At 45.8% G+C, this 17,535-nt stretch overlaps 1 protein-coding gene across 1 annotated transcript in view; it reads left to right on the top strand.

The window, feature by feature from the left end:
* Positions 1-17,149, top strand: part of YJEFN3 (YjeF N-terminal domain containing 3) — a 33,134-nt gene extending 15,985 nt beyond the window's left edge. Inside the window, exons 3-6 of the mRNA XM_066636399.1 lie at positions 3,446-3,556; positions 11,370-11,483; positions 14,569-14,719; positions 16,927-17,149. Coding sequence (XP_066492496.1) covers positions 3,446-3,556; positions 11,370-11,483; positions 14,569-14,719; positions 16,927-17,126 — 576 coding nt within the window. The 3' untranslated portion in view covers positions 17,127-17,149. The remainder of the gene's footprint in view (positions 1-3,445; positions 3,557-11,369; positions 11,484-14,568; positions 14,720-16,926) is intronic.
* Positions 17,150-17,535: the final 386 nt, after the last annotated feature.

The following is a 17,535-nucleotide window of genomic DNA, read 5'->3' as shown; positions in this document are numbered from 1 at the left end:
GAGGAGGAAATACCGAGCAGTTTTCAAAGTCCAGCATTCTCTGTTAAGAGGGAGAAATGAGAACTCTTTTCTTTCCCTCCTTTCTTATAAAAAATGAGCAGAGTTGCCAACCATCAGAATTCCTTTCTGGAATTTTTGCCCCGAGACTTGCATTTCACTAATTTTGTTTAATAAAAGGTATTTTGAGCTAGGCTGTGGGTGTCTGTTATCAATAGATCCAGCACATTTCTCCAAGCCTTGTCCCTTAATGCATCAGATCTGCCAGTCTCTACAGACTCCACCTCCTCACTATGCTTGCTCCTCCCACTGACAATCGTAGTTTAGGGAGATATATTTAAAATCCTAGACTTTCAGCCTGCTGAGTCTGAACCAAGAGCATATTTGAAAAAACTGAATCAGATTCCACCTTTCTGTCCTTTAAGAAGCAAAAGGTCTCATTGGAATTTCTCCCCAGATTTTGGTCCGATTACACAGGCCAACACTTATTTTGCTTCCTTAAACGTTACACCAATTCCTGGGTAGATTCAGGGTGCCGATTCCAAAAATGGCATCCATTTTGCCCTATCACATCTAGTTTTGGAGATATAGAATAACCTCAGTGAATGGTTCAAGCAGATTCCTCATGAGGAAGCCTACACCATGGCTTCCTCATGGGGAAGCTGCTTGAACCATTCACTAATGAGGCTATACTATATCTCCAAAACTAGATGTGATAGGGCAAAATGGATGCCATTTTTTGAATCAGCACCCCAAATTCATATCAAACCACCATAAAGTTTGGGGAAAACTTTTCTGACCCTCAATTTTGTAGGCCTGTGTTACCCAGTCTTGTTTCCCAAGTTGAGTTGCTGTATTCAGAATGCTCCATTGTTCTATTTTTTGCTCCCAAGGTTTGCACAGAACACTGTGCATACTTAATTCGTCTCAGCAGTCAGCTCTTTCTGTTATTTAGCATCTTTTCCTCTTAAAAGTATGCAAGTTTGAATTGATAAATTATTGAAAATGAAAAATCTGGATATGGCTATACTTATAATGTTGGGGTTCTTTTGGTGCTGTGTTACTCTAGTGCAGGTGCCTAGTAAAACATTGCACAAAAGGAGTTCTGATACTTTCATGGTTAAAATTGCACTTGAGATTTCTTTTTTGCAGCATTTCATTAAAGTGCATAGAAAATCTACACTCTGACTCTTACATGGAAGTCCCCTGCTTGGTCATTTTCACATTGCCTGCCCTTGGGTGCCGCTTTAAGGTCTCCTTCACCTTTAAGGGAATGTATTGCAGAGTTTCAGCAGCAGGTGTTTGGCGCTTTGCAATGGACATCTTGAAATAGCAAAATCTCATTTTCACAGTAAGCCGTGGGAGGAGTGCAATTCTTTTTTTTCTTTATCCATAATTAATACTGGGTTTTAAAGATAGCAGAGAGAGAGACTATTTTAAATAATATCTGATTCAGCCTGTCTGGAAGCAAAGACATCTTAACCAGCATAATCCCCCAGAGTTCATCTCTCTGGGTCAGTCAGTGTTTAAAGCAAGGAAGTGTCTACCACAAGAACAGATATAATTGATTTACCTTCCCAAATAATAAAATGATTGCAGGCTAGTGTGTTTTGCAGGCTGTTTTTTTCTTTTTCTTTTTTTATAAACAGGATTTTTCCTTCTCCTAAGCTAGACAACTTCCCCATCTAGCTTGGCATTGTCTATTGCATCAGCTTCCCAAGGTTTCAACTGGGGGTCTTCCCCACTCCCAGCTTTGCCTGAAAATGCTAGAGACTGACCCTGGGATAGACAGGCTGAATCAGATATTATTTAAAATACTCTCTCTCCCTCTCTGCTATCTTTAAAACCCAGCAGTAATTATGGATAAACTCATAATGATGGCCCCCTAATGACATGCCCTACTAAAACTGTATAACACAAGAATCAACTTGAAATGTCTTTGTTGGAGTGTTTTATTATACTGCCACCTACCCCTACTTTGAATCTTATTACCCTTCCCTGAAAGTTCTCTAGCTCATTTTATCCCAAGCAAAGTGGATTACATTAGTTTAAAATAAACATATTAGAAAGTGAGAAATGGAAGTAAAAGATTCAAGAGTTAGCCTAGACATGTTAACTTGAAGTAAGTCCTACTTTGTTAAATAGAACTGACTCCCTGGTAAATTTGCATAGGATTATAGACCTTACATATAGGATATAGCTACATACTTTCTCTCAGGCAGCCTAAGGGAGATTACCTAGACAAGTGGCTCTCAAACCTTTTAGCACCGGGACTCACCTTAAGTGATGTCATGGCCAGACATATGACATCATCAAGCAGGAAGATATTTACGCCCCAAAGTGCTTAATTGCCTTTTAACCTCAAGGCAATTAAAAATAAAGTATGCATTGAAATGAATGGGGAGCCACCTGAAATTGGCTTGTGACCCACCTAGTGGATCTCGACCCACAGTTTGAGGAAACACTGGCCTAATCATTAGTGTATACCCCTAGACAAATTTCCTAGTTTGCCTCCTGCTGCCCCTTCTCAGTGATGATCCTCTGAAATGTTTTCAAAGGCAGTACCTGAGTGCTCCTGCTGCTGCTGTCCTGCTATACAAAAAGTAACTGCACTTTGTTCCCTTCCCTAAAACCTCTGGATTATAGTGACACCCCAATTTCCCATTCAAATTGGATGTGGGTTTCACCTTTTCATCATAAGATATAGCCTGCATAAGGACCAGTGGATTCTACATGTGTCTAGTATCGGGATGATTCCAAAATTTTCTTGATCCAAATTTCTTCTTAGATGTAGGAGTCCAAAAATACCTGGTCTTGTTTCTAAAGTGGAACTGATACATGATGAATTAACCAATGTTCTGTTATTATTTCTGAAGTTTATACAGAGTGCCCAGTTTGCTACAGGTTTATGTTCCTTCAGTTCTGCCTTTTCTCCTCCTCAATGTCACTGTCATATGCAAGTGCATCAGTAAAATCCTTTAAAAAAGCAGCCTTGATAAGTTCATAGGTGTTATTGTATCAAGATTCTTTTTGAGTAGTGTTTTACTAATGCTAAGGAGTGCATGTGTACATAAGTAAAACACAGCACATAAAGAATCACATCCAGATTGCTCTTGTGAAGTGCTTTACCAAAGCAGATGTATGTATGCATTTCCTCACCGGAAATGTGGCAAAACTTATATGCCCAGCTGTCTGAATTAGATTTGGGAATGCAGCATGAAACAATGGAGGATTCCTAATGCAGGGATTGCACTTCAGAAACAAAGTACCTCAGAATTTTAAAATAAGAGGAGAAATTGGATGTGGATATTTTCAGAAGCATCTTTATCAACTTGGTACTAGTTACTGTTTAACTCTAATGCTGAGTATTCAAGTTTTGTGTAATTTTTGAATCTCGATTACTCTGCACTTTTCTGCACCCTTATTTCATAGGTCTCTTATTTCCCAGGTCTTTCCTCTGAGGTCTCTGTCGAAAAAACAGCCCACACTGCTGGTGGTTTGCGGTTCTGAACAGAATGGGGCTATCGGACTGGCATGTGCTCGGCACCTACGTGTGTTTGTAGGTACCCCTTGTGTATTTACAAGATTAAAGATCTTTAATGGATGTTTTTTAGAGCTGATCATAAAAGCTGCAGCTCTTCACAGCTCATAATGTTCCATGGTAGTTTACGGGAGTCATGCCGCCTTTGTATCTGAACACTTGCATGATAGGTTCCCACCTTTCACCTGTGTGAGGTATATTAGGGTGACACAAGCCATCAAGTTAGGCTAACATGGGCACTGAGTGCCCTGTCACTTAACTGGGAATGCCCCAGCTACAAACAGAAAATATAACTGTATATTATATCGTTCTTGGACCTGTGATGATGCTGTATACAGACCTTTGGTTCACTATTATCTGTTCCTGACTGGGCAGCTCTCTATAGTCATAGATAGAGAATGGCCATTTCTAGCTCTACCACTTGAGATCCTATTTAGCTGGAGATGCCAGGGATTGAACCTGGAGCCTTCTGCGTGCAAAGCCTGTGCTCTACCACTGAGCTATAGATGATGCTGAGAAATGCTTTCAGCTGCCTTTTTCTGAATTAAGCCACGGTTGGTCTCGCAAGGTACTGTTTGCACCAGTTGTTGGTGGCACACCAGAATTTTAACACAAGGGGTCTTTCTCAGCCCTACCTGGCAATGCTGCCAGAGACTGGACCTGGGAACTTCTGTGTAGAATGCAAATGGCTTGTGTCCTCCATCACCATAAGGGCACATAATGAGATGCAGGTCTGAATGGGAATTCATACTCTGGTCTCCTCCTTCCAAAGTCAATGGTCTCAGTCCAGAATCCCACAGCAGTTTCCATGTCAAACAGTCCTTGGATATGATGCCCGTTGAAGGCTCCACCTGCAGCACAGAGGCAAGGGGCAGCAGAAGAGTTCTGTTTTCTTGGGAGGTCAACCATTCTGCTGGATGGTAATTCTCCAAGCATCCTAATTGTGAAGAAGCTGTAGGAAGGAATACCAGTGGGGAAAGAGGGTGAATCTATTTCAAATGCCAAGAGTGCCTTGGCTGTGGAGACCTGCAGAGACGCAGCAGATGTTGCTCGGTAGGGAGGCAGGCTTGGCAACCTGTTAACACAACATGTCTCCAGCTTACAAAAGCCCCTGAAATCTCTCCCCCCCCCCACTCCTTTGTCTTGTTAACAATGAGGTCCAAAATGGCCAGGTGATGCTGAGGAAGAGAAGGTAATAATTACCCAGCTGGATCAGACTACAGGTCCATCTAGCGCAGCATCCAGTTCCCCACAATGACCAGCCAGGTGATTCTAGGAAGCCCAGGACATTAATGGGGCAACCTTCTCTGGTGGCTTCTCACATAAACAGCCCCGCTGGATCAGGCCATAGGCACATCTAGTCCAGCTTCCTGTATCTCACAGTGGCCTACCAAATCTCCCAGGGAGCGCACAAGACAACAAGAGAACTGCATCCTGGTGCACTCCCTTGCATCTGGCATTCTGACATAGCCCATTTCTAAAATCAGGAGGTTGCGCATACACATCATGGCTTGTAACCTGTGATGGATTTTTCCTCCAGAAATTTGTCCAATCCCCTTTTAAAGGCATCTAGGCCAAATGCCATCACCACATCCTGTGGCAAGGAGGTCCACAGACTGGTCATTCCCCCGCCATAGTCATTGAAGGTACATTTCTTCTGAAGCTCCATTTGGAGGTAGCCACATTTAGAGACCATGGGAGAGAGATTGGAACTTCCTTCCTTTTCTATAGGGCTGTTCACACATTATCCTGCACCTGAGTACAACTCTCTACACCCAGGTATACATTTTTATGTGAATGACAGCACCAAGGTTCGTATTAACAGATAAATAATCCGCATACTCTGTACACAGATTGCACTGTCGCTGAATAGAACCTGTGAATAATTGTACCCAAATATTCTATCCTGGTATAGCTTAACATGTGACTGTGAGCTCTGCTGAAGTTATGCAGGGTTATAAAGCACAGTGTGTGATTTAGCTGTCAGTTAGGAAGAACATAAGAACAGCCCCACTGGATCAGGCCATAGGCCCATCTAGTCCAGCTTCCTGTATCTCACAGCGGCCCACCAAATGCCCCAGGGAGCACACCAGATAACAAGAGACCTCATCCTGGTGCTCTCCCCTACATCTGGCATACTTAACCCATTCCTAAAATCAGGAGGTTGCGCATACACATCATGGCCCGTACCCCATAATGGATTTTTCCTCCAGAAACTTGTCCAATCCCCTTTTAAAGGCGTCTAGGCTAGACGCCAGCACCACATCCTGTGGCAAGGAGTTCCACAGACCGACCACGCGCTGAGTAAAGAAATATTTTCTTTTGTCTGTCCTAACCCGCCCAACACTCAATTTTAGTGGATGTCCCCTGGTTCTGGTATTATGTGAGAGTGTAAAGAGCATCTCCCTATCCACTCTGTCCATCCCCTGCATAATTTTGTATGTCTCAATCATGTCCCCCCTCAAGCGTCTCTTTTCTAGGCTGAAAAGGCCCAAACGCCGTAGCCTTTCCTCATAAGGAAGGTGCCCCAGCCCCGTAATCATCTTAGTTGCTCTCTTTTGCACCTTTTTCATTTCCACTATGTCTTTTTTGAGATGCGGCGACCAGAACTGGACACAATACTCCAGGTGTGGCCTTACCATAGATTTGTACAACGGCATTATAATACTAACCGTTTTGTTCTCAATACCCTTCCTAATGATCCCAAGCATAGAATTGGCCTTCTTCACTGCTGCCGCACATTGGGTCGACACTTTCATAGACCTGTCCACCACCACCCCAAGATCTCTCTCCTGATCTGTCACAGACAGCTCAGAACCCATCAGCCTATATCTAAAGTTTTGATTTTTTGCCCCAATGTGCATGACTTTACACTTACCGACATTGAAGCGCATCTGCCATTTTGCTGCCCATTCTGCCAGTCTGGAGAGATCCTTCTGGAGCTCCTCACAATCACTTCTGGTCTTTACCACTCGGAAAAGTTTGGTGTCGTCTGCAAACTTAGCCACTTCACTGCTCAACCCTGTCTCCAGGTCATTTATGAAGAGGTTGAAAAGCACCGGTCCCAGGACAGATCCTTGGGGCACACCGCTTTTCACCTCTCTCCATTGTGAAAATTGCCCATTGACACCCACTCTCTGCTTCCTGGCCTCCAACCAGTTCTCAATCCACGAGAGGACCTGTCCTCTAATTCCCTGACTGTGGAGTTTTTTCAGTAGCCTTTGGTGAAGGACCGTGTCAAACGCCTTCTGAAAGTCCAGATATATAATGTCCACGGGTTCTCCCGCATCCACATGCCTGTTGACCTTTTCAAAGAATTCTATAAGGTTTGTGAGGCAAGACTTACCCTTACAGAAGCCATGCTGACTCTCCCTCAGCAAGGCCTGTTCGTCTATGTGTTTTGAGATCCTATCTTTGATGAGGCATTCCACCATCTTACCCGGTATGGATGTTAGGCTGACCGGCCTATAGTTTCCCGGGTCCCCCCTCTTTCCCTTTTTAAAAATAGGCGTGACATTTGCTATCCTCCAATCTTCTGGTACCGTGGCCGTTTTGAGGGACAAGTTGCATACCTTAGTCAAGAGATCAGCAACTTCATTCTTCAATTCCTTAATAACCCTTGGGTGTATGCCATCAGGGCCCGGTGACTTATTGATCTTTAATTTATCAATGAGGTCTGAAACATCTTGTCTTTTAACCTCTATCTGACTTAACTCCTCGGTCAGGAGGGGCCGTTCGGGCAGCGGTATCTGCCCGAGGTCTTCTGCCGTGAAGACAGATGCAAAGAACTCATTTAATTTCTCTGCCATCTCTAAGTCTCCTTTTATCTCCCCTTTCCCTCCCTCACCATCCAGAGGGCCAACCGCTTCTCTGGCGGGTTTCCTGCTTCTAACATATTTGAAGAAGCTTTTATTATTCCCCTTAATGTTGCTGGCCATGCGTTCCTCATAGTCTCGCTTGGCCTCCCCTATCACCTTCTTACATTTCTTTTGCCACAGTTTATGTTCCTTTTTATTCTCTTCATTAGGGCAAGACTTCCATTTACGGAAGGAAGCTTCCTTGCCCTTCACAGCCTCTCTAACTTGGCTGGTTAGCCATGCGGGCACTCTCCTGGATTTAGTGGAACCCTTCTTTCTTTGCGGTATACACCTCTGCTGGGCCTCTATTACTGTTGTTTTAAGCAGCCTCCATGCACTTTGGAGAGATTGGACTCTTTTTACCCTCCCTTTCAACCTCCTCCTAACCAGCCTCCTCATTTGAGGGAAGTCCGCCCGTCGGAAGTCAAGGGTTTTTGTTAGAGATTTGCCAGGTATTCTTCCCCCAACGTGCACGTCAAAACGGATCGCAGCATGATCACTGTTCCCCAATGGCTCAGTAACGTTTACATCTCTAACCAGGTCCTGCGTACCGCACAAAATTAAATCCAGAGTCACCTGTCCTCTGGTGGGCTCCGTGACTAGCTGATCTAAGCCACAGTCATTTAGCACGTCAAGAAATCCGGTTTCCTTATCGTGACCAGAACACAAATTGACCCAGTCAATATGAGGATAATTGAAGTCCCCCATGATTACAACCCTGTCCTTCCTTGTCACCTCCCTGATCTGTTTCCTCATTTCAAGGTCCCCATCAGATTTCTGGTCTGGAGGACGATAGCACACCCCCAGTATTACATCGCTGCTCAAGCCTGGTAATTTAACCCACAGAGATTCTACGGTGGAGTCGGACCCACCTTCAATCTCTACTTTGCTGGATTCTATCCCTTCCTTAACATAAAGGGCCACCCCACCTCCAACACGCCCCTGCCTGTCCCTCCTGTAGAGTTTATAGCCCGGGATTGCGGTATCCCACTGATTCTCCGCATTCCACCAGGTTTCCGTTATGCCTACTATGTCAATGTTTTCCCTTGTTACCAGACATTCCAGTTCTCCCACCTTTGCTCGTAGACTTCGGGCATTCGCATAAAAGCATTTATACACGGAATGCCCCAGGATGGGCTGCTTATTCGCTCCTTTGTCCCCGCATCCTCTCATTGTGCCAAACTGTCTATCACATCCCATCTCCCTACCTTTCCCAATTTCTTCTCCTACCCTGCCTTTGTCTTGTTGTTCTCTAACCTCCCCATCCTCATCCCATAGGGATGAGGAGTCCCGAACCGGATGCCCCTCGGCTCCTGTCGGCCTTCCCCCAGGGATCAGTTTAAAAGCTGCTCTGCCACCTTTTTAATGTTATGCGCCAGCAGTCTGGTTCCATTCTGGTTCAAATGGAGCCCGTCCCTCTTGTACAGGCCCCGCTTGTCCCAAAACGTTCCCCAGTGCCTAACGAATCTAAACCCCTCCTCCCTACACCACCGTCTCATCCACGCATTGAGACCCCTGATCTCCGCCTGCCTAGCTGGCCCTGCGCGTGGAACAGGTAGCACTTCAGAGAACGCTACCTTTGAGGTCCTGGCTTTCAGCTTCCTGCCTAAAAGCCTAAATTTGGCCTCCAGGACCTCCCAGCTACACTTGCCCACGTCGTTGGTGCCGACATGCACCACAGCCGCTACCTCTCCCCCAGCACTGTCTACTAGCCTGTCTAGACGAGAAGTGATGTCCGCAACCTTCGCACCAGGCAGGCAAGTCACCATGCGGTCCTCACATCCGTCGCAAACCCCCCTCTCTATGTTTCTAATAATCGAATCCCCCACTACAAGAAGCCCCCGACCCCCCTCCCGCCGAGGAGTATCCCGAGTGCGCTCGGATACGGGCCCATCCCCTGGAGAACGGATCCCCCCTAGGGGATTGTTTCCCTCCTCTCCAGGATGACGTCCTCCAGTCCCGAGACTTCCCACCCGGGCAGCCGAGGAGCTGCACGCCTGAGGTTGGGACGAAGCCTGATCGTCCCCAGAAGTCTCCCTACGGTCCTCCTCTGGCTGCCTGTGCTTCTCCAGGTCGGCCACCAAGGCTTCAAGGGAGCAGACGCGTTCCCTGAGAGCCTGGAGCTCCTTGCACCGAGGACACACCCATGACTTATGCCCCAGAGGCATATAATCATACATGTGGCACTCGATGCAGAACACTGGATAGCCCCCACCCTGCTGCTGGCTGTCTGACTGCATAGCTTTTTTGTTGTTGTTGTTGTTTTATTTAGGGGTCCTTTTAAAAACCGTACACTGGATAGCAGCCCTCTTCTCAAGGGAAGAGAAAGGGCAGTGTCTGGGGCCCTGGCCTCCTCGCCCTGCTGCTGAACTTGCCCAGATGCTAAACTCTTGTGCCTTACCTGGCACTTAGTTCCCAGAGGCACTTGGTTCCCAGAGGCCACACGCGTCTGCAGAGAGCCTCACGCGATGGCCTGCCTAGCTTTATACTCCTGGCTGGCTCCTCCCCCCTCCTTCCTTCCTGATTGAAAGGGGGCTGGCCTTCCCAGGTGAGTTTACAAAAGCTCAGGAAGGCAAATGGCTGCTGATGGGCGTGACCTACTCTGCAGGCTCCTGAATGGACTGCTTGGATTAGCCTAATGGGGCTCTTAATGGGTTGGGAATTGGCCCTTCCTAGGTCCTTTCCCTCCTGTTCTCTTAGGCTGGACTGTTTTTGTAACCTCAAGCTAGTTTTTATTTGGGTTTGTTTAATTATTTATTGCTCTCTAGATCCTGTGTCCCAATTTACTGACCTGTTTAGGTTATGTTCTAACTTAGATTAGGTTTAACCTGGGTTAAGTACAGGTTTAATTTAAACAAGTAGAAAACCTGCTTTTCACTTTATCCTCCTCCCTTCCTTCGATTAAGTGCTACCTTAGGTGCAGCTAACTTTCAATTTTGATTTAAATGCCTGACCCTTGGGCACTTACTCACGAGTAGGACTCTGCTCTTGCTCACGAGTAGGACTCTGCTCCTGCTCACGAGTAGCCCTATGTACCTCCCTTAGGTGCTAACTTTCAATTTTGATTTAAGGTTGCTTTAAAGGTAAGGTTAAGGTTAGAAGACAGGGAGTTAGAAAGACAAAGCGTTAGAATGAGTACACTTACCTCCTCCTCCTGCTCCTCCTCCTCTCCTTCTCCAAAACTCAGAGGTCTCCTTGCCTTCTCCTCGCCCAGATGCTAAACTCTTGTGCCTTACCTGGCACTTAGTTCCCAGAGGCACTTGGTTCCCAGAGGCCACACGCGTCTGCAGAGAGCCTCACGCGATGGCCTGCCTAGCTTTATACTCCTGGCTGGCTCCTCCCCCCTCCTTAGCCTGTTGTTTGAGCCTTGCCTCTGTTATGAGCTCACCTTAGTCAAGCCATACTTTCTCAGCCTCTGTCTTTCCAGTCTACAATATGGGGACAATAATCCAGACCCTACCTTATAGGGTTATTGCAAATTGTGAATATTAAAACAAGGTTATGCTGGAATTCTGTTAGAGTAAATATTTATTTATTTATACAGGTATTTATATACCACCTTTCTTTTGGTTGTCAGAGTTCTCCTCAGACTTTAATCCAAGGCGGTTTACATAGGCAGGCTGTTCTAAACCCCTGTAGGGATTTTTACAATTGAATAGTTCTAGTCTTTCATAGAACTCCTCATTCCAGCTGGATTCCTTCCCAGTCTGGCCTCTCTCTGGCCCTTCGCCTCCCACGCTCCACTTGACGGCAACTAACTCCTCTCTGCCACTGAGGGTCAGCTCATCAGTATATCAGCATGTCGTCAGTTCTGGGGTACTTCCAGTTGTTTCGAACTGGCAGCCTCAGATCTTCAGACATTCAAAGTGGCAGCTCTACCAACTGAGCCAGACCTCCTGCCCTAAATATAAATATAGTAAAGTGAAATTATTTATCCTTCTTTCCAACTTATGACCTCATGTTCCCTCTTCCAGGAATATGAACCGACGATCTTCTACCCCAAGAAGTCCCCTAATCCCCTGTATCGGGACTTCACCACACAGTGTGAGAAAATGGATATCCCTTTCCTTTCCTATCTGCCAGCAGAGGTGAGCAAAGGCATTCACAAGTTTTGCTAGGGAGGTGGTGACTCGCACCCTCAGATGCCTTCATTTTTGGATTGCGCCATGCAACCCAGCATAACATTTCTGCACAGCTTTTGAACCACATTCTATAACAGAAGCACCCTTCCTTTGGGTCCTTGAAAACACTGAGTAGTGATTTTTCTTCTCACAGTACAGACCTCTGTGGTCTTCACCTCCTGCTTCTGGGAGTCTCTTCTGGGTTCTGCCAAACCTCCAAACTCCCAAGGCACATCTGTGGACCTTTTGCAACACACCAATGTGCCGCAGCACACAGGTTGAAAATTGCTGGCTTAGAGTGTAAGAATGTTCTGCTCTCTAAACACTTCCCCGTCTTTCTGCTGGGACATGCATGGAATGTTTGTCAGGTCTGGTGTCCAGTGCATTTTGGGAATTCAGTCTTTTGATTATAGGGACCCGTTCTTTGGATCTTGATTTACTTTTGTGACCCTGTTCGTGTTCAGGTGTCTTGCTTAAAAGACAATGCTTACAATCATTCATTTGTTGCTGCCTGTGTTGGCAGAGGTAGGAGCTGCAGTTTGTTCCTTCCTTCTGGTGTTTGCCATCCTGATTACCCATTGACAGCTATGCAGTGTTGTCCTGGGCAGTGTGGGTAAAAGACCACCCCTATCAAGCAATGGTTGCTATTATCACCCCAAAACAAACCCCATTACTACCCACTTGGGCTCTCACCTGTTTTGGGCTGTGTTTACTTAGAAAATAAGTAAGTAAAATAAGAAGTAAATAAAAGTAAAATAAGTAAAAAGGAAAAAAGTAAAATAAGTAAAAAAAATAAGTAAAAATACTTAGAAAATAAAATATCCACCCCTAGTTTCTTTAAGTCATGGAGCTGGGTGTGCCTATTACATTTTCATTCCAGTGAACTCAAGATAGCATACATAGGTTCTCTCCTATCCTCTCAACAACCCTGTGAGGTAGACTGGGCTGACAGACAAAATCTGGCTTCAAAATCACTCACTCAGCTTCATGACTATGTGGATTCTGTGCTCAATCCAACCATTCAAATTCTAAGCCAACATCGACAGAAAGAGCAAGCCCAACTCTCTAAGTCTGATTCCATCATTATGCACAAGATTATGCCTAGGCCAGCAATTCATTATGCTGATTGGGCAGTTCTCATGATGGCATCAAAACAGCTTCCAACCCCCACAATCCCAGAATTTTTATTTATTTATTTAATACACTTTTACCTCACCTTTCCCTCACTGCCACGGGTGCCCAGGGCAGCTGGCACAAATCAAACATTATTATAAAACAATGATGATAAAGCAGTATAAAATCCATGCAGCAGTAAAACAGCAACAAGCCTGTTTTTTGGTCACAAAGTTTTATTTAAAACAATTTTAAAACAAATTTAAAACAATTATTTAAAGAAAATCAACATGACGTTAAATGGTTGAATGTCCTTGCTATGTTTTTAGAAATAAAAATGGCAGGCTGTGCAGCTGAAAAATGGGGAGAGGTGCAAGGCTGGTGGCTGAGCCAGCATTTGGGTCACTGATATGTGCACCTATCATTTCAGTTGGGAGAACAGGAGGGAGTTGTGCTCTGATCTCCACCAGGTTGAGCTCTCTTCTTAGATTCCATGGGTATTCGCCCTCTCTGCAGCTAACCTGGAGGATGCTTGATCTCTGGGATTTTGTGATCACAGGCACTGTCCCCAAACAAGGCCATATAGGGTCTGGAATTCTATCATTACTTGCAAAAAGAACTCACCAAATCCCTTGCTACTTTTTTTTTTTTGCATCTGTTTGCAAAGATTCTATCCCCTGCCCCCAGCCAAAGATTCGTCCTTCCAAATTAACATCAAGTTTTGTACAAAAAAGAAGCCTGAGGCAATCGTGGGTCTTAAATAACCTCCTTTATAAAACTGTGGGCCTGAGTTCCTGGAACCTGCACTGCAGGATAGGTTTTACTGCTATGTTCCTAAGGCGAGTGTGGTTTTGCAAAACCATTAGAAACTGGCTCAGAGAACAGGCTTCATAACATCAGCATGGGGAGGGAGGGAAATATATTTCTGATGTGTTTGTTTAAGGTTCTGCTGTCGCAGGCAGCAATCGTTCTCTCTGTAGTGCCTGGTGTTAAACTTTTTTCCCCTGCTGAATTGCTGCAAAATGCTCACTGCAATCCTGTGGTTCGCTGTTGGGGAGAAGCCACCCCTGAGCTGAATTTTCTTAAAATAAAGCAATCTTTCTGCAGCATAATAATTATGATTTAAATAAGTTGAAGTCTTATTGCAGAAATGATAGGTTAGGACAAAACTAATTTAGGCTGTGCTGAATTGCTGCCAGCAAACAACTTTAGGAGATGAGTTATGATTTGAGGAGGGTCCCTGGAAATATCTCATGAGAAAAACTGTACCCTGAAGCATATCTGTCATTCTTTGTGTTTGTTTGTAACCACTGTTCCTCCCTATCTGCTGTTAATTTGATGCCATTATGTCCACCCCCCCCCCTTAGGGCTAGGTCCTCCTTTACAAAGTGATCCTAGCCCATCAGGAATCACAGAGAGAGTGTAATGATGTCACATCACGACAGAGCCAATCAGATTGGCTTTGTGACATTACTGAGGGCAACTGAAGCAAATGCAAGCTTGGAATGAGGCAGCTTCATGTGTGCGTGAGATGGGTGGGTGGCAGGCAGGCTGCGAGTATCTTGAGCCTGCACCTGACTGACAAGTTGAGCAGCTGGACCAGAGTTAGGGGGCTGATAGATCTTGGTGGAAGCCTATTGATCGCTTGGGTCACTGGATCCTTTTGGAATTGATAGCTGCAATACCACCTTCTGACTATCTGCAGGGTGGTGCTGTAGTGCAACAAAGGGCGGACCAACAGACCCGAAAGCTGCCACGCAAGCATGGAGAAAAGCTGATAGCACACTTAGGATTGTGTATGGTTCTTATCAGCTCTTGGTGTCAGTGACAGAGGCCCTGGCTGTGCAGCCTGCCTCTGCCTTGACTACACCCTTCTGGGTAAGTGTCCCCTGTTGTACATGCCATCACTTGCCCTTTCTTCTCCTTTCCTCTTTGACAGGTCCAGCTAATCAGTGATGCCTACAATCTGGTGATTGATGCCATTCTCGGTGTGGAGGCCAACCCTGGCGAATTGACAGAGCCTTACATCACCATCCTGTCCACTCTCAAGCAAATCCGGATCCCCCTTGTCAGCCTGGATATCCCCTCCGGTATGAGCACCTTGCCAACCGCTCTCATGGGTGCATTATATCATGTTCTCCTGACCATTTTACCTGGTACCCATGCAGTTTTAGGCACCAGTCCTATCCTCTCCAGCATTTCACAGCTGAAAATAGGGACATATTTACCATGCCCCTACTCTCACTCCACTGTTATAAACACTGAGAACTGCTGTCTGCTGAGTAGAGTGTTTGTTCATTTATCACAGCGTTATCTACACTGACTAGCAATAGCTCTTGGGGATTTCAGGCAGGGGAGTTTCCTAACCTTGACCGGAAATTGAACCTGGGATTATCTGTGTGCAGAATAGACACTCTATCCCTAAGCTCTGCAATTCCCCATTCCCCCCCCCCCCAAAGATAGACTTTCTGCCTAAAATAGTGGTGAGACAGCCAGAAATTCAATCAGAATGCATTGCCTGTTAAATATTAATCATATTATGCAGCTATGAAAGTCACAGGAGCCCTGCTGGGGGAAGGAAAGGAAGGTGGCAACCTTATAATGGAAGACTTGTGAAGACAGAATTTTGCAAACATCAGCCAGCGCAGTAATGGTTGGCCTGGAAGTGGTGCCCTCTGCTCCCCCCCACCTTGTGCTCTTCCCAGTTCTCTCTGTGAGTTTGGCCACTTCACCACACCTGAGATTTGCATTTAATAAGTTGCTGCCTTGTTTGTCCTTCCGTTCCCCTCCAAGTTCCAAGTTGTTGCCCCGGGCGCGAACAGTAGCTGTCTCAAGGAGGGTTTTGGAGAGCTGGCTATAATAACGAATCCGTTTCCCTAAACCGAGACATGATGTCATAGCCAAACACCCTTTGCTGTGTCTGGCTGGTGGCAGCCGGGGCCTGGTTTCACCATCAGAGGAAAGGAGTTTGCTCCACGGAAGAACAAACAGGCAGACGCGGGCCTCTGAGATGTACATGCGCAAGATCCCACCAAAAAAAATGTTTATTCCATTCCAGTGGAGGCCTGAGATGCTGACGTGTGTCTGCTGGAGGGAACATAATGTAATGGAGCACAGGAAGAGAAGCGGTACTTTTTGATCCCCCTCAAACATTGGTCTCCTTTTCTCTGCTTTTCTTCCCTTCTTCTCTCTGGCCAGCATTGTGCACATCACTTCATAAAATATAAAAAGATCAGTCCTGAGGACCTTACAATCTGCAATTGGATGAAAGAGAGACAACAGATAAAGTGAATAGAGGGGAAAGTAAGGGATAACTTGGGGAAGAATATCGGGGTTAGCCTAAGACCTGCTGACATCTGAGGCAGCATGGCAAATGCTGCCCCCCTTTACCTGATGATGTCTCAGCCTCTGCTCCTCACACTGTCCAATGTTCTAGCTCAGCACTCCCCTCCCCTCCACACTTCCTCTGCAGTGGAGACAAGGAGGCAGGCAGAGATGAATGCCCCACGCTAATCTGCCGCCTGAGGCAACCACTTCAATTGACCTCATGGAAGGATCGGCCCTGAAGAATTTGCATGTACTATATTTCATTGCCCATCTCTAGGATTACTTACAGGAAAGGAATCCCCCTTATAGCTAGAATAGCTTAAAAAATATTTAGCTATTGAACCCTGGTCTAGCTTGGGCCTTCGGGCTAGAATCCTATCCACACTCACCTGGGAGTAAGTCATATTGACGATAATAGGACTTACTTCTGAGTAGACATACAAAGGATTGGCCTGATCCAGCAGGGCACTTCTTATGTTCTTATATGCCTTTACCCAGGGTGGATCTATCAGTGCCTGTTAGCAATGACAACTAAATGGAACTTCCATGCTCAGAGGCAGTTCAACTCTAATTGCCAAATGACAGGGATGAGAATGGAGAGTTGTTGTTGTTTTAACAACCTGTTTGTGGGCATCCACCACTGGCTGATCTCTAATGAAAACACATGGTTGGCAACCTTCAGTCTCGAAAGACTATGGTATAAGCCTACAGCACCCGGTATTCCCAGGCGGTCTCCCATCCAAGTACTAACCAGGCCTGACCCTGCTTAGCTTCCAAGATCAGACAAGATCAGGGATGTGCAGGGTAACAGTTGCTACATTGAAAACAGGATGCTGGTCTAGATGGATCTTTGGACTGCTCCAGCAGGGCTCCTCTTCCTCAGTAGCTTCATAGACTCCCCCCCCTCCCCCAGACCTTACACATGCATTTTTTTTCTCTTCTGATGACCATTCCTTATTTCTCTCTCCAGGGTGGGACGTGGAGACTGGCAGTAGTGACGGGATCAGCCCTGATGTCCTTGTTTCATTGGCTGCCCCCAAGCAGTGCGCCACACGATTTATGGGGAAGCACCACCTGGTAGCTGGCCGTTTCCTTCCTTATGATGTGCAAAAGAAATTTGAACTCAATTTGCCTGAGTACCCTGGCACGGAATGTGTGGTTTCTCTTTAAGGATCTGGAGAAATTGGCAGAACCCCCTGATCACATATTTGAAATGGCAAGTCTGGCTGACATTCCCCTGTATTCTTAACCAGTTCGATTTCTAGACTTTGGAATATCCCAGAGCAAGAAGTCCTAAGAGCCTTGCTTAATATGTTGTATGCTGAACCAGGCAAACATACCTGGGCTTGTGAGACCTGGTGTCGTGTAGTGGCTAAGCAATTGAGCTATGAATTGGGACACCCACAGCTCAGATCTCCCTTCTGCCATGAGCTCTTGAGGTGGCCTTAAGCAAGCCACACCCTCTCAGTTGCCATCTTCCCTGTCTGGAGGAAATTAAATGCTTGCTTACTGTACAGGGTTGTTGTCCAGATGAGAATACATGTGAAGTGCTTTGAACACTCAGAAGCGCTCTACAAGT

This window comes from Tiliqua scincoides, chromosome 8, assembly GCF_035046505.1.
Source record: "Tiliqua scincoides isolate rTilSci1 chromosome 8, rTilSci1.hap2, whole genome shotgun sequence".
Lineage (NCBI taxonomy): Eukaryota > Metazoa > Chordata > Lepidosauria > Squamata > Scincidae > Tiliqua > Tiliqua scincoides.
The sequence above is the reverse complement of the archived record's forward strand: the minus strand, read 5'-3'. Positions and strand labels throughout refer to the sequence as shown.